General features: G+C 34.0%; 1 protein-coding gene across 2 annotated transcripts in view; it reads left to right on the top strand.

The window, feature by feature from the left end:
* grik2.L (glutamate receptor, ionotropic, kainate 2 L homeolog) overlaps window positions 1–19090 on the top strand; it is a 322471-nt gene that overhangs the window by 202564 nt on the left and 100817 nt on the right. For both annotated transcript variants that reach the window (XM_041562043.1, NM_001159686.1), the window contains 3 exon segments: window positions 4037–4144; window positions 14176–14289; window positions 15526–15732. In XM_041562043.1, coding sequence (XP_041417977.1) covers window positions 4037–4144; window positions 14176–14289; window positions 15526–15732 — 429 coding nt within the window.

Here is a 19090-nt window from a genome sequence, read left to right as displayed (position 1 = left end):
TATTTTCTGTAACTTCTAACAACAGAAATTATATCTTATAAATAATGTGTATAAATTCAGCAATAATTGCAATACCTTAAAATTAGCTATAATCCACGTACTGGGATGATATAATTATCTGATAACATTACATACATACATTCTACTGGCAATATTCTATTTGTAAACGATTTTGTGACTTTTATTAAAAAAAAATACTTATACAAATTAATATTAGTAAAGATGTTTACATTAAATACTTTTCTTACTGATTAAAAAACAGCTATCACAAGTTCCATGGGATATCTTGTAGGGAAAAATAGAATATTTTACATACCTCATTTTACTAGATTACTGTAGATGATATTACTTCAGCAGAGTATACCCATTTCAACCAAATATTTACTTAATACTAATTGCGGTTGAGTAATAAAGATTGCTGTGGAATACTACACTATGTAAATTTGTACCAAAACTGCATTATTTAACTATTCACACTACTCACACAGTCACCTATATAGTTTTATGTGTAAAATATATATTCTGAGATATAATTTAAATATAAGTAATATTACATTAAAATAATAAATATTACTTTAGCTTAAGAAACACAAAGCTTTACCGTAAAGACATTCCAGAGCTCACAACTTCACACATAAAAATAACAGCAAAATCATAATTATATATATATAATTTACATATCCTAACGTGTTTGGTATATTATAATTGATTGTTAAGTAGGTCTAAAAGTAAAAGTGACACAAGAATATGAGCTCTTCATTTCAGTGAAATTAAATACTGTACCCCCTGTAACTATTTCTCATAGTAATGAGCTGAAAACTTAAAAATTAAAAAATGAATATTTAAGTATTTTTTACAATGCACAAAGTAGTTATTAGTCTCCAGTAGTCTCCAGTAGTTGAGTTTATTTATCATCATGTTTAGCTGTAGATGTAGAAAATTACCTTGCCATCTTAAGCTCATTTCAACAAGTGGCAAATCAACAGTTAATACCAGGAAGGCCAGATCAAAGCAAACAGGACTTTTTGGTGTCATGTCTAGCAGAGTGTCACATAGCTGTTCTTTTTAAGAGTGCAATTAGGAATTATTTTAGATGAAATGAGGAACATCTTGCTGTAACCTTATTAAAAACTATAAGCAACTTCTTGGTGTGCTTGTGATTTGGAGTGAATATTTTTAGCAGACAATGTACTGTTCAAAATTCATATCTGTCTGGTTACAAATAAATAGGTTTCTTGTGTGCACTGTGCTTTGGTTGAACCAAGAGTTGTGCCACTCTTGCTCTATTATAATGTTCTTATTATGCATTTGTGAAATGTCTGAAAAGATTCATGGGAAATAAGCTTGATAGGATAAATCCTGTTTGATCCCAGGTAGATATTTGTCAATATACTTTCTTTACCCCATTATTAACTAGCCCCAATCTGATAAAGCAGGGTTTATAAACAGCACTTGAAAAATGCTTTTATTATCTTAAAGGGATTCTGTCATGATTTTTAAGGTCTGAACCCGAATGCACTGATGTGAAATAAGTATTCTGGGTAAATGTAATTCCCTACAGTTCGACCCTTTCTCAAAGTACACCCCAAGCAGTTTTCAGACTGCTTTCATATTCAGAAAGAGAAAGGTTTCTCCTGGCTCCAAAAGGGCAATTAGACCACTCCTTGAAAGAATAGTAATTCATGTGCATGTCAGTGCATGCCCACGTGTAGAAGCACCACACTTTGCCTGAATGGCGCCTTATGTCTTATTAGACATTTAATGCAGTCTTTCTAGTTGCCAAAAACTTTTTCTATAATTATATATCACAGAAGTGCCCTTAAAACTTCTTTGCATAATAAATCTCATAATAAATATCGAAAAATTTTAGTTTTTTTTTTCAAAACCTGAAAAATCTATTTTTTACTCAAAAATCAACTGAAAAACATGAATTTTTGATGGAAAACACAACTCGACCCTTAATAAATTCTGTGTGTACTATATATTTTGAGTCGTCACTGAGCTCAGTAAATGACAGCAGCTCAGAGCATGTGCAGTGAATTAGCAGAAAATTATATGGAGAGCTACTGAGGCATCTTCAGAGGCACAGATCTTTACTGTTAAAGGGCCATGGTTGCCTAGGGCTGGTAAAGAACCCCAAACTATAATGTACAACATTTCTATACTACTTCTTCAGTTACGCTTTATTTTTCCTTTAAGGCTAAATTTACAAGTAAACAGAATAACAATTTTTTAAATGATAGTTTACCTTTAAACAAGTAGCTGTAATATGTATATTATGATAAATATTTTGAAAGTAGATACACATCAGACAGGAACATTTTGTGAACAAAAAGTAACAAAACAGCACTTTGATAAAAAGAGAGCCAGGCATTATAAGGTAAAGGATGCTGACATAAGATATAATTTTCTATTCAATTTGCCACATTGAAAATCTCACAAAGACCGAAATAACTATTATACAAATGATTCAAGACTCAAAATTCAATTTAATGTTCTAGCTATTTCAAATCTGTTTGGCACTGGGTCAAATCTATGCATAGTGTCACTGCAGATCTGGCCCAACAGTTCAGAAAAACAAATTCATACTAAATAATGGGACCATTAACAGATGAAATTTGTCATTAATTTTCCAATCAAAGTTTAGATTTATTATAGGTTTTAGTGCATTTTGGTATTGTAGGCTGTCTTTTAAATGCTGTATCACATAGTAAATATAGACACTGTTTACTTACTGTTCTCAGCTGTCAGGAGCAATTTTTTGAAAAATCATCACATGTAAAAGCAGATTAAGATGTAATACTTTTTTATATGAACAAAATGCTTTTGATATACCCTTGGGTTTAGAAAATCCTGTTTACCATAGCTTGAGGATTATGGAGTTGTTTTTAATTTATTACACGCAAATCCTTTTAAACACCTTTTAATGCCTATTTCAGGGATTTAATATCTTTGCAGCACGTACACTTTAAAATGCACATATATTAATTCACATACATGACCATGGCAGCATCAAGGCACATGGTCATCCACTTCTCATTTCTTAATTTTCCCCAAGAAAGCATACACAACAGTCCAGGATGGGTATGGAACGTTGCAGCTTCAGTGCCACAGTTATTAAAACTGGAAACTTAAAAAATCATTTATTTAATCATTTAATTGATCAGTTCCTCAGGAATGCTTGCCTACTCCTATGGAGTGAACAGGCCACCTGCCATCCCGGCCATCCAGCTGCATTGCTCTAAGGTGTGCAAGTGAATGCATGGGTAGACCTCACTCCATACCACTACAGGTATGGGATCTGTTATCCGCAAACCCATTATCCAGAAAGCTCTGAATTACAGGAAAGCCATCTCCCATAGACTCCATTTTAATTAAATATTTCATGTTTTGAGAAATGATGTTCTTTCTCTGTAATAATGAAACAGTACCTTGTACTTAATTCTAACTAAGTTATAATTAATCCTTATTGGAGGCAAAATTACATAAAGTTCCCTTATTTGGAAAACCGAGCAGTCTGGATAACAGACACCATACATGTACCTCCCGGGACCATTACCCAAGGAGGTTGAACTGAACACAATTACACTTATACTAGTTTCTTCCCACTCTGACAAATGCCAAGATAGGACTGTCACCCTTGACTTGGATGATGCAACCCTTATAATCCCCTAAACAACCCCCAAAAACTAATTGTTAATACAGTTTTAGTGCACTCCTGTACCAAAGACATTTTTTATCCTGCGTGATCTTATCACTGTGAAACATGATTTGCATTTATGGATTGAATCATTGTATCAATTTCAACATAACAAAGAACTCATTAGTATATAAATACAGGTATGATATCTTCTACACAATAATAGTTCTACATACAGGAGCATAAATGTTATGTCTAGATGTAGATGCATAAAGATAAAACAGAAATCAGCTACAAGGTTAATTATTCAAATGTGCTGAATATTTTATCTATTCTCAAAATTAATATGTTCTCTTTTATGTTCCTTGCTCATGCAAATTATATTTTCTACCCAAGGCTCACTGGGAAGGCCTCACAGGCAGGATAACTTTCAACAAAACCAATGGCTTACGGACGGATTTTGATTTGGATGTGATCAGTCTCAAGGAAGAAGGCCTTGAAAAGGTACTATACATGTTTAACCTACGCATTGAAAGATTAGCATAAAATATTGAAGATGGATCATAGGGGATTTTTTCTTTTGAAGCTGAATTTGTTTATGATTTGCTTCAATATGAGATATTACTTTTAAATTAACCTATTAGCTATACAATGACGTGCTTAGGAGCATACGCAAGAGACAGATAACTGCTAGCAACTAACTAAATTGCATTTTACCCTGTACAGTTTCATTCGGTAAATGTTAGTGTAATTACTACAGAACTGTTTAAATTACAATGAAAAAGACATCCATTACTGTCAGTGTTATCAGTTTTCATAATAATTATTTTTGTCCCGTTATACAATGCTGAAAGAATAGATAATAGATCAGAATAGATCATCCTGAAATCTCTTCTTCTACTTATGAAAATAACATCACCTGCAGCACCAGGGCCGCTTCTGCCTCTGGTGAGACCCTTGCCTCAGGTGGCAGCGAGCGGGCAGTTACAAGGTGCGGCAAAAAGCCGCCTCTTGTAATTTTAAGAGCCGAACTTCCGGGTTTTAACCTGGAAATTTGGCTCCTCTAATGCACTAGTGATACTGCCCCCTTAGACCCACTCCGACACTAATCTTTAAGCATGGAGCGGGAGAGGAGGGGGCGGCAGCCCAGAATTGTCGCTGTGCAGCACCTGAGATTGGGGTTGTGCAATCAGTAAATATCAGAGATCATATCTCCAGGTGTTTTCAAAGAGATCTCAAGATGTTTTTTTTTTCTCAAAAAATCTTGATCTTAAGAGGGTTGTCCTTTCTTTCCTCCTGATTTGTTATAGTTCAACTATGCCCTGACAAGGTATTTTGTTTCTTGGAATGTAAATATATTATTCTGAGCAGGTAAAATTTTTTCCTTTCTCTATGGGGAATAATGCTGCACTGGCCTTATCAATTTCTGAGATACAAGACTTTATAAAGCGAGCAATAGTCTCTTATAGCTCTAATAAGAGGATCAATGAACTGTAAATTAAACTTCAAGTCATCTCCATCTTCCACATGATCCAAATATGAATATTCTGAACCACTGGATGCTGTAGAATCAGAAATATAAGGAGAATTAATAGGTGCATGACAGGATTCAGCTTGTGGAGCCATCTTAAACATTACATTCTCTGTAGCTTTATCCATCATTTCATGGATTTATCAAAGGATGTTGGCATCCACTCCATAAAGGTTGAAAATTGCTGAATGGAAAAAAGCCCAGCCATTTGATTAAAGCAAAATGTTGTGTTATTGCTGGAGAAGGCTCTTAGTCCTGCGGTTAAACTCACCCTTTGAATGAAAGCATCTTTCAGAGCTCATGTCAGACCAAAATATTTGGCACCAGCCAGACTATGCATAGCATCCACAGGACAGAGCATTATTTACTAAAGAAAATATAAAGTGGTTCCTATAATTCCCATACATTACTGTAACTATGGGCATTTAAATGTAGTATATTATATAGGGTAGGCGTTGTTCATTATTTCATATTTTACTAAGCAGGTGTTCTGGACATAATGGGGAAGTTCTTTTGGACTGAGCTATTGAGCTGCTGTTGTACATGGGCATTATTACTTGGCAACAGCAGACACTGAAGGTGCAAAAAAGGTGCAAAAAAAGTCAATTTTGGGCACTACCACAATATAATAAATGCAGTAGTAAAATATAAATGACTTTAGTAAAGAATGAAGAAAATATTCACAGTTCACTCCAGTCTGTGGGTGCATGTATTCAGACCAATAGCAAAGGATGTGAGTATTTTCAAAAATAATAAACCAAAAAGTGGTTAAAAGTTCAAATACATTTATAAGGACAATGTAGGTGAGGCCTAACACGTTTCATGCCTTTTGGGGCACTTACTCATAGGCTACTGAACACATACTTCTTATATAGGGGCTATGGCCAATCACAACAGTGTAAATTGAAACCAATCACAATTGTGAAGACACATTAATAATTTACTAATTTACATACAATATTGTCCATGGTGAATGGTGATATTAACCAACACAGAGTAAACAAAAGAAAACACAGAAAATATTTACTGAGAAAATTTTACAAAATCAAAACAGTTAACAGAAAAATAAAAAAAATTAAAATTATAAAAAGAAAATGAATAGTGATGGGCTAATTTATTCGCCAGGCGCGAATTCGCGGTGAATTTGCGCAATTCGCCACCAGCGAATAAATTTGCGAAACGCCCGCGAAAATTCGTGGCAAAAATTCGCCGGCGTCAAAAATTTTTTTACGAAAAAACGGACGCCGGCGTCAAAAACGTGCGCCGGCGTCAAAAACGTGCGCCGGTGTCAAAAAAACGGGCGCCAGCATCAAAACGAGAGCCCGGTGCCGTTTCGCAAATTTCGCAAGAAATTAGCAAATTTTTCTTAGAATGTTGGGTCTCTCAATTTCTCATGACGTTGGCCTTTTTATTATTTGGCAAAGCTCATCTAACAGTTTTCAAAAATTCATGAAATATGCCAATAACAATACAATAGGATTTAAAATTACACAATTTTTTGATCAAAAATCTATTAATTTTTTGAATTTAACTCTATATAAAAAAATGGACAAATAGTTTACACTATTTACAGAAAACCAAATTCAGGTAATTCCTTACTCAAGGCAACCTCCTGCCACCCAAAACATGTTATTAAAGCAATACCAATAGGACAATTCATGAGGTTACGCAGACTATGTACTACTACAGAGGTTTCATGCTAGGGGATACTCTGAAACCCACTAAATTCTCATTTCAACAAAATGGACAAAAAAGATCAATTGGTTCCAGATAACAGGTCTTTCACAGATAACACTGACAACTCAGTTTACTTCATTACAGAATATAGTCCCCAATTTAGCAATATAAAAAAGATCTTTGATAAAATCCCGAACATAGTAAAAACGAACACTATCTTTGCGGACACTAGCCTTGATCCTTGATAGAGTATATAAAACAGTGACCCATCGTACACAAACTATAGGTAACTAGTGATGGGCGAATTTATTCGCGGCGAATTTTCGCGATTCGCCGGCAGTGAATAAATTCGCAAAACGCCCGTGAAAATTCACCTGAAAAAAATCGCTGGCGTCAAAAAAAATTTCTGCGTTGAAAAAAACGGACACCCACGTCAAAAAAATGTGCGCCGGCATCAAAAACGAGACGCCGGCGCCGCTTCACAAAATTTGCGAAATTCACTATAGGAAACCAGCTGGCCCCCATTTTGGTCCAAGCCTGTACTATTAAAAACTTAAGTTGGCTAAACACAAAGGATATGTTCAGATTTGGGGTCCAAAAATGTCTTACTTGTGCTCATTTTAAGAAAACGCAAACTTTTATTTGGAATGCAGCATCTCATATTCAATATGTGGGCCAAACTTTTTGTCCACTCAAAAATCATATCAGGGAGCATATTTTAGACATAAAAAAGGAAATTCTGACTCTAATGTAGCAAAACATTTTTATAAATGTAATTGCGGAGATACAACCAAATTGGCTGTTTTAGGTATAGATACTGTAGAGTGCTGGGCGGAAAATGTGGTGGAGATATAATTCTAATATTTGTCAGCTTAGAGACCAATTGGATTTTCTATTTACAAACTAGAAAGCCCCTTGGTCTCAATAGTGATTTTTATGTTTCGTATTCCTTTAAGTAATTAGGTATATGAGAATTTATCTACAGTACTTTATTAGTTGGTACTCTGATGTATGAGTGTTAAGCCCATATGATATACTTATTCTTCCGAGCATAATCAGTAGTGACTATTATTTATTGATCTCATGTCAATACTGTATACTTGGTATATCACTACACATATGAATAATCTTTAATCGCTAATATTAGGATTCATGTTTGCATCATGTTGGTTTTGCAAAATAGACCTTTTCGAATAGTATTCATTTATTTATTCTTCATTTTCTTTTGTTTTTATAATTTTAAATTTTTTATGGACAATGTTGTATGTAAATTGGTTAATTGATAATGTGTCTTCACAATTGTGATTCGTTGAAATTTACCCTGTTGTGATTGGTCATAGGGGGTGTTCAGTAGTAACAGTCTAAGTAAGTGCCCCAATAGGCAGAAAACATGAAATTAGGCCTCACCTGTATTGTCCTAATAAATGTATTTGAACGTTTATCCACTTTTTAGTTTATTATTTTTGAAAATACTCACATCCTTTGCTATTGACTGAAGGATCATGCACTGGTGAGAAAATGGTGGGATAAAGAGTTGATATTTAAAGCCCAAGCATTTTTCTTCACAATAAGGGGCCCATTTACTTAGCTCGAGTGAAGGAATAGAAGAAAAAAACTTCAAATTTCGAATGTTTTTTTTGGCTACTTCGACCATCGAATGGGCTACCTTCGACTACGACTTCAACTTTGAATCGAACGATTCAAACTAAAAATCATTAGACTATTCGACCATTCGATAGTCGAAGTACTGTCTCTTTAAAAAAAAACTTCGACCACTTAGTTTGCCACCTAAAACCGACCGAAGTTAATGTTAGCCTATGGGGAAGGTCCCCATAGGCTTTGTTATCTTTTTTTAGGTAGAAGAAAAATCATTTGATCGATGGATTAAAATCCTTTTTCGTTCGATCGTTTGATCAAACGAGTTGCGGTAAATCGAAGTCGAAGGATTTCAATGCGGGAGTCGAATATTGAGGTTTAATTAATCCTCGATATTCGACCTTAAGTAAATTTGCCCCATAATTATTGACTTTATTGGTCTTTTGCTATGAAGCAGGTCACTAAGAAATTGAAAGTATGCAGTGTGTTTTTTAGAATTACATATTGTGCATGTTAGTATAATGTATCTTGATTTGCAAATATGGTACAGATGTAGTGTATTAGCAGTTTAGGTTAAAAAGCATCACAAAAGATTATAATTAGCCATTATACCTAAGTTTATAATGATCTGTATTTGTTATTTGACCAATGATTGCAAGCTATTTGTTTTTACAGATTCCACTATGCCCTGTCAGATAAAGCGAGACAGAAAATGGGCAGAATATATGATATAAATAAATAAATAAATAAATACATAAAAATACATGGTACCTTTTGCTTGCCATGCAATATTTTAAAGTATAGTAACACGTTTGATTACTTTTCCTATCAACCCAGAATAAAATAAAATCACCCTCCTCCTGTGGCAGAAGAATGCAATAGCAGTCTAGGTGGGGTGGCATCAGTTGTGCCACCTCAGTTGCAAGAGGCAACCCTTTCATGCTTTATCTGTTAGTTGATGTTGATACTGTATTTATAAAAGCAGCCACATCAGGAGAATGTGGTATTTATTAAGGAAGCAGACTGTCAGTATTTATTTTTATAGAAAAATGGGGCAGAGGACAAACACTGTCATCTGATTAGTTTTGCTGTCATTTGTTCTTTGCCTCATATTGCTTTTGTCTATATTTGCTTTGAATAGCATTTCATTTTCATTACATTCTTTTTCCAATATACTTGTATTCTTTTTTTTTTTATTGTGTTTGTCTTGTCATTTTACAGCAAAATGAGTTATATACATATTTTGTATTTTTTTTTTAAATCAAATTTGCACTGGAGACTGGAAGAATAGTAGAGTGATGGTGCTGACCAATGGTGGTGGCTATAACAGAATGTATATAATATTTTGTAATAGGTGTATTTAAAACAAAAATTACAAATATGTATTTCCTACCATATATGTAGAAATGTAGAAAAAATAAAAACTGACACAGCACTCCAAGTTTTGTATGCAAAAAAAGATATATATTGTAGAAAAACATACCAAAGCCCATAGGGCGACGTTTCGGGGTATACAAACCCCTTTCTCAAGCCAAGGGCAGCATTCAAGTAACAAGCATTGGTTTACACCTATTTATACAAGGTAACACAGGAAGTTACATATGGAACATGACATCATTAACGATCCTCACACATTAACCCCTTAATTGCTTAATGTTATCCATGCAGGCATATAACAACTCAGCGTTAGTCCACTGCATATCCAAATCCAGCTAAAAAGAAACAAAACAAAGAATAAAAAACAGAAATGAGACCAATGTTTATCCCATCATAGAAATACATATAGGTCATAGTCTCTATTAAGCCCATTTGGGGCCAATGTGTTTAATTGGTGTATCCACCATACCTCTCTTTTCCTCAGCAATAGCTCTCTATCACCCCCCCGTCTGGGGGAGGGTACACATTCCAGAACCATATATTTCAAATCTGTATCCTTGTGTCCTTTCTCCACATAATGCTTAGAGACTGGCAGCTTCACATTGCCCTTCCTATGTATTTCTATAAATAGGTGTAAACCAATGCTTGTTACTTGAATGCTGCCCTTGGCTTGAGAAAGGGGTTTGTATACCCCGAAACGTCGTCCTATGGGCTTTGGTATGTTTTTCTACAATATATATCTTTTTTTGCATACAAAACTTGGAGTGCTGTGTCAGTTTTTATTTTTTCTATGATATTGGCTACTTTGGCAGTGCCTTTTTGACTACTTGCACCCAGATACCAAGAGGGTTGTGCGGCAATATCTTTTTTTATATAGTTGTTAACTACCATATACCTATGTACATATAACTTATATAAATATGAAGGGCTTTACAATTTAACAACATAGAAAAGTACATACGAGGAATAACAAACAATGTCTAGCACTGTATTTTTCTCAAAATGTAGATTTTATAGTGCAAGATTGTTAACTCTCTTGGCAACAGTCCTTCATATGTTTTACAGGAAAATGGTTAAAGAGGATATAAACTTCACACAGTAGTGTTACTTTAGCCAAATATTGCTGGACTACAGCAAGGAGTAAAATTAACTCAAAAGGATTTTTTAAATATGTAAATAGTAAAAAAATAAAGCAGGATGAGGTGGGACCATTGTTGTCAGAGGGGGTCAGCTGATTGATGAGAACATAGATAAAGCAGAGATTCTGAACTGTTATTTTTCATCTTTCTACACAAATGAGGAACCAAGTAATGAAGGTTTCCTTCTAAATAGCCACAACTGAAAATAAGACCGCTCCAAACGTGCCATGTTGTTTCAGTCCCCTCTTAGTTCTTTTGTGCTTCCATGTCAGAGTCCTGGTTACCAATAAAGTTGCATGAATAAATGTTTGAAAAAATGTGTAATATCATTAAATTGGGAACTATGAGACCTAAGGGACTAACATTTTTTTTATTTAATTCCAAATTGAATTGAGGTTTTGGTTCCCCTTGAACTTACTATTTGTCTGCTCTTTTCTTTGATCCCTTTGGGGGAGTGTTTGAGTACAAGTGTATTTGTGAAATGGTATTAATTTGCTCTCTGATTGTACATAAAATGTCATGTGATTTTATCATTGTATATTTAAATGATCTTACAAAAGACATTATTTAGCCTATGATTAAGGACTAGTGAAGTCTGAAACGCGTCAGGCAATGATGCGGTCTTTGATCTTATATTTATGATAGCCAAACAATAAAGGATACATTTTTAATGGAGGTAAATAGTCTAAATAGTCCCAATTACATTTGTTCAACAAATGATGCATGGTTCACGCAAGGGGAAATTCAAAAGTGACTAGAACATGTAAAGAAAAATAAAAGTCCAGAACCAGATGCTATTCATCCCATGATACCAAATGAGCTTAGCTCTGTGATTGCCAAACCTCTTTACTTAATTTTTCAGGATTCATTGTGGTCTGGTATGGTGCTGAGAGACCCTGTTCTCATCCTCAAAACTATAAGCTGGTTATTCTGACGTCAGTGGTAGGAAAGCTTTTTAAAGGGGTATTAAGGGATAAAATAGTTGACTTTGTTGCAAATCATAATACTATGAGTTTGTGCCAGCATGGTTTTATGCGTAACCGATCTTGCCAACAAATTTAATTGCCTTTTATGAGGAGGTGAGGTTAAATTAAGGAATATTGGCCTGGAACATTTTTGTAGTTGGATAGAGAACGTACTGAAGGATAGGTTACAAGGAGTGGTGGTAAATGGAACATTTTCTGATTGGACTGGTGTTGTCAGTGGAAGTACCACAAGGGTCTGTACTTGGTCCTTTGCTTTTCAACTTGTTTATAAGTGACATGGAGGTGGTCATTGAAAGCACCATTTCTATTTTTGCTGATGATACTAAATTGTGCAGAACTATAAGTTCCATGCAGGATGCTGCCACTTTGCAGAGTGATTTGACTAGATTACAAAACTCAGCAGCATACTGGAAAATGAGGTTCAATGTTGATAAATGCAAGGTTATGCACTTTGGCAGAAATAATATAAATGCAAGTTATACACTACATGGCATAGTGGCATTTGAATATAACAAGTTGCTAATTCCAGGCAGTGTCATTCTGTGGCTACTAAAGGAAATAAAGTTCTGTCTTGCATAAAAAAGGGCATTAACTCAAGGGATGAAAACATAATTTTGCTTCTTTATGGGCCCCTGGTAAGGCCGCACCTGGACAGCAGTTTTGGGGTATGGTCCTTAAAAAGGATATAAATGAGCTGGCGAGCTGGCGACATTTAACTACTACTACTAATGGGATGGTAGATTTAAACTACAACAGTGCATTATAGACCACTAGAGGGAGATCTATTCCATAAAATGGATCATCGGACCAGAGGCCATCCATTTAGACTATAGGAAAAGAAGTTTAAATTGAAGCAGCATAGGTGGTTCTTTACAGTGAGGACAGTGAGGACAGTGAGGTTGTGGATTGCCCTATCAGATGATGTTGTGAGGGCTGATTCTGTTATAACCTTTAAGGGACTTGGAGGATTCCTGGACAATCGTAATACCCAAGGCTATAGTGATAATAAAATCTACAATAATATAGATATTGGTATATATGTTAAAACAATAGAGATGGATTTTTACAGTGATACTGCATAATAAAACTTTTACCAAGTTCTCCAGACCAGCTTCATGCAACTATAGAGATGGATTTGAGAAGCAAAACATTGCTATATAATGTGATCAGTTTGATAATTACAAAAATATAATGTGATATATTTGCTTAACTGTTTTTCCAAGCCTTATAGCATTTTAAATCCATATTCTATATTATAGTAGCGTTGTAGTAAAAATAAAACAGATATTACTCCTGTCAGTATCCTAATAGTTGCTGTGATTTTCTTGAATTTATGGTTTGTTTTGCCTTGGGGAAATTATCTGTTTCCTGCTGAACATGCACTGGTAAATCTTATCCAGTTTACAGCAATGCTTTGAAATTAAAACACATGCGGTAAACAAATTGACTAAAGCATGTTTGATGTCAAGGTTAATCTGCAAATTAAATATGTTACATGAGAGGTAGCACTCCATATAAATTAGATCACTTGTGATACATTAAATAAAATAATCTAATGGATCAAAAAAGGAGTTAAATGTAATCTTTCAAAAGGCCTTTATTTTGGGCAATTCATCAACTGGAACTGCATATTTTCATCAAAGATGTGACACTAACATTAAATTAGTTGCTCGGTGGCACCTTGTTTGATAGGGGCCATAAACCTTTCTTTTTAGAAATGAAGGAACACCAAACTATGATTATACATGTTCTAATACCTGAAAGAATAATAAATGTAATGGCCCTACAAGAGCACTGGTATACAAACCTCCGTATCACAGTGATATATTCATGATTTTACCAGAAACATGTCAGTATGACATGAAAAACCTACGGGCACTACATTCATGTTAGTTACTGCTAATGTACATTACAGTTCTTCCAACAGCTCTGTCTCAGGAGTTACATTGATCTTGGAGTAGTGGTATATACTGACTTTCAGATGTTAGGCTTATCTCACATCCCTCTTGCTTTTTCATAAATTAAAACACACCCCTGTTAATTCATTTTTCATAGACTATGTAACACATTTGTGTCCAGGACCAACTGGGGCAAAGTAGATCCCAAGCCTACCTCCCTGAGGTAAACATTATTAAAAACAATTGAATTCATTGGGGGTCGAATACTTTTGTAAATAAAACCTATTGCATTATTTCTAACAAAAAGTGTTTCTATATTTTTCATTAACAGATTGGAACCTGGGATCTTACTAGTGGTCTGAATATGACAGAAAACCAGAAAGGAAAACCTGCAAATATAACAGATTCCTTGTCAAATCGTTCACTGATTGTCACAACCATTTTAGTAAGTAGCATAATCAATATTTGGTTCTGTGAGGAACACTGTTGCCTAATAATAGAACCCGGCAAATTAGCAAAAAAATGGCAGAAACCTATGATTATGGCATACTAGAAGATTATATTACAACAATACTATGTTATGATTTATGTTAATTTATAAAACCATTACAAAAATAGACAATGAAAAAGAAGCTGCAAATGTATGTAACTACATTATTTGTTACATCACTGAATAACTATATGTATTTCCTTTTGCCACCTTGAGAATCATAATGCCATTAAGCCAAGAACTTGAAATTATTTATCTTCCTCTGTTTGCAAAAGTGAATTACAGAGTACATACTATGTTCATCTCTATAAAAACAAATTTCTCTCCACAAACATCTAGTCAGGAACAAAATAGATCAAATGGGACTATCAATGATTTTCTGTGAATTTAAACATGTACTGAGATCTTCACTTACAACATTCTCATAAAATGTGAGAAATTCTCTTTTCAAAAATCACAACTTATACTGTACTTTGATCATTCTGTTAGCATAAGCCTAAGTATCCATCAAAGAGTAATTATTTTGGCAGATACATACAGTACATTCATAATGCTAGTGACTGCAATGTCCAAGTGCAGAATAACAAACAATAGCATTCACTCCTGTTGTAGGGAATGTGAAAAAATATATTTAATTGAACATAAAAATATAACATATGCTTATGTGTTTGAAGAGCTTTAAAAAATGGCTAGCATTTTAGAAGCTTTAGAAGGAAAAGATGGTTACAGCTCATCAGTGTATATCTTTTAATAAATGGCTGTTCATAGTTACTGGAAAAGGTAATCAATAAACATCATCATTCAAAACTTAAATGCCAGGACTGAGCAAGGGACACTTGGGAAAAATATTTTCAGACAAAAGAATCAAAAGATGAGGATTTTTACATGCACTAGGGTCAATTTTATCAGAAGCCAATTAACTTTACCTATATTTTTTTTTTTTTTTTAGAAAATTAGAGAAATCACTAGAAATCTACTAAGTTGCAGGAATAATACACAAATTATAGTTTTCTGTTCAAATGTAAAAAACAATGGCAAATTGGTTTGCAGTATTACCTTGCTGCATATTTGGTGCTCTATACAGCTGTTCAATATCTGTTCGAAAGGCTCTATACCATGTATATATATATTGTATAGTAATGATACATATATGATTATGCATACTAAACAGATGTGTGCTCTTATAAACAGGAAGAACCTTATGTAATGTTCAAGAAATCTGACAAACCTTTATACGGAAAGGCTAGATTTGAGGGATACTGCATTGACTTACTTGAAAAATTATCTAGAATTCTTGGCTTTGAATATGAAGTCAGACTAGTGGAAGATGGCAAATATGGAGCCAAAGATGATACCACGCAACAGTGGAATGGGATGGTTCGTGAACTGATGGATCATGTAAGCATATTTTTTTCTAATGATGCAAATATGTTTTTTTTGTCAAAATAATCACTGAACTAGCAAGTATTAAGTAATCTGCATGTGCAAAAGAATGCAGGCAATCATGTGAATAAGATGCATAACAGATGCCCATGTATTACAGGAAATCCACACACTTACCAGTCCTATCTTGATCAAAATGATTAATTGAATGCATTTTCATTAAATTAATCATTTTGACAAAGAAAAGACCTGTGATTTGATATGTGTGTGCGTTTGTGTTTTCTCAGCATTAAAATATGCAAACTATTTAGATAAAATAGAATATACAGATGATAGATGGATTAATCAATAAATAGATGTGAGAGAGAGATGGACGGACGGACTGACAGACAGACAGACAGATAGGTTGATTTGGGGGCAAGCAGTCATGTTTTGAAACAAAGCTAGCATATTTGAAAAGGATTTCTAATTAGCACATGTGGCATCAAGGAAGTGATTTCACCCTGTGAGACATTCATGCTAAGCAATGTGCAAATATCAATACTCATTCAGTGGCTTATAAAGAAATGTGCAGTTGTATTTTCATACATGTTTCGAAGCATAGTTGGTTAAAAATTACCAATATCCCAGTTTTACCCTTCTATAAGCACATCAGTTTAGCAATCAAGCAGTCCTGATGTTATTGATGCTCGACATTGTTTGGCACAGTATGAAATGAATGGATCTGAAGCCAAAGATGTTGTTTTACGCCACTGTACATTTATACTAAGAAGTATACACAATTCAAGCTTATCCACTGGCTTAGTTAACATATGAGTTGCATAGATCTCACCAATAAAAAGATTTTCTGGGCAATAGTCATGCCTGTGGATAAGAATATCCAAAGAGAGGAACTTCTCCTACATATAGGCCTACATATAGTCTTGCAGCGTCCAATTGCAGTACGTTGTCGATTATTGTCTACATTAGCTTATAAACAATTAATATGCTGAATGCAACATTTAAATCACAGAACCACTACTGAATTGCTGACTTGAAGATAAGTATACAGTACATGCTGCAATCTTAGTCACCATGGACATTATTAGCCCAAAGAATGTAGGAGGCTTTGTGGAAATGAGGATAGTTTTTCAAAATACAATTGGGCCATTGCATACTCCATTACATCTGTATATGCTATTTTCTTCAATATGTAGTATAATATAATTTTACATAATTTACAGTGGAGTGCACTTTCTATTTTTTATTATGTAGAGCTGCCAAAGGATCATTTTGCTGCTGGAAGCTGCAGAGACTGCCTAGTTTATGAATGGGCTAATTATTTTTAATATTTCATCTATGAGCCACTTCTGTTTGTCCTTCATCGTCATCATCATCATTGTCTTCATTTTCCACTCAACATTAACCCATGACTGGAAGGTGGTATTTTGTGATAATCATTAACTAACTCCATCATTTCTGCTTCTATTTATTACTACCTGGGATGTAACTTATAGGTCTGTGTGTGGTATTTCCCATTGCCTCTATTAACTGGGTATTTGGAATAGTGGTCATTTTAAAAAGTTATACTGCAGTGATCCCCAAACAGTGGCTTGCGAGCAACATGTTGCTCATCAACTACTTGGCATATTGTTCAATTTCAGGCTTGAAGGCAAGTTTTGATCACATAAAAACCAGGTGTACTGGCAAGTAGATTCTTATGTAGGCTGCCAGTCCACATAGGGGCTACCAAACAGCCAATCACAGCCCTTGTGGTTCACAAGTAAAAAAGGCTGGGGACCCATTATACTATAATTTATACTGTATGGGCCATTAATTAAAATATATAGTTAATAAAGTACCCCTACTTTCAAATCTAAAGATATTATAGGTCACCAAGGAGTTCCATGACCATATAAAAGCACTAAGCACTATTTATAAGGATATAATTTACAGGATATTCATGGCTCTTGTGTATATGTATATATATATATATATATATATATATATATATATATATATATATATATATATATATATATATATATATATATATATATATATACACATGGAGAGTGCTATGCTGTTAAGAGGTGAGCCTGGCAGTCGGAACGGGAGAGAGACAAAAGTGGAAAGGAGAGCTGCAGTAGGAAATGTCTTTGGACCGTTTACTGTTTGGTCCATAGGGAAATGACGATTATATATATATATATTTTTATTTTTTTTTAAATTTAATTTGTATTATTACATTGCTAAACAAATGGTACTTATACAAAGGAATAAGGGAATAGGGAAGAAAATACTAGCACATCTGGATTACCACAGCACTAACCTCATACGGTACATCAAATTGTTGCAGTAAGAGATTAAGACAAAGGAAACATCTTTACTAGTAAGCCTTAAATACACTGGGAGCAAGAATTAGCTAAATTAGACTGCCTCTTAATAACAGAAGAAAATTAATTATTTATCCCAGTTAAAATCAGATCTATTGTCAATACAGTGACAGCTTATAAATATAAAAAAATTCTATCAATAAGAAAGGATATCATGTAGCCACTTGGGAAATAATCAGATGTAATGAGTTGCAGTTTCCATAAGGAAATCCTGGCATATACTATTAACGGTATACTCATTTCTAAATTTAAAAATTTATTTGCTGCTGTCATGGTTTTTCAGAAGGTTTTGTATTTTTATCACAAGAAGTGATCATATGCTCAAAGCTGCAAAAATCAGTGGATTTAATCAGGAAGTCTGTGGGCAGTCATGTTTTCTTCATATTTTCTGTAGGCATAACTATGTGTGAAATATACAAATGTGTGTGTATATCTATCTACTGTATATCTATATCTATATATATATATGTGTGTGTTTATATATTATATATATATATATTTTTACTTACATTGCATGCCTACAGAATTTACACAAATGAACAAAGCACTAATGGACACAAAACGTAATACAAAAACCAAGGGACACAAGGAAATTTAGTGACTAGAAAAATACTTTCCTTATATTATCACAGATATTAAAAAACATACAGTGTTTTAGGTGATAAATGACTGTTTAAGATGCAGTAAAAAAATAATATAAAGTAAGCAGAATTGAGCTGCTGGGTTCAGTTTTATTTTCTGTTGAGAATTCTGTGTTATTACAAAATTATTTTATTTTTGTGATGATACAAAAGCTTTTGTAAAGATATGAATGAAAACCAGAGTAATCGAATTTTCATGTACAGAGCTTATTGAACCACAATTAATTACTTTAACCTTGCCTTGTAATATAATGTCCAGATGGAATTATACATAATAAAATATTTTGCAAACCACCTGAGACAACATAAACTTCAGGGCTTCCAACTATCGTTTACCAATGTCACCTCTTATTTTAC

The sequence above is a fragment of the Xenopus laevis genome, chromosome 5L, assembly GCF_017654675.1.
Source record: "Xenopus laevis strain J_2021 chromosome 5L, Xenopus_laevis_v10.1, whole genome shotgun sequence".
NCBI lineage: Eukaryota > Metazoa > Chordata > Amphibia > Anura > Pipidae > Xenopus > Xenopus laevis.
Note: the sequence above shows the minus strand (reverse complement) of the source record. Positions and strands in the feature narration are given on the sequence as shown.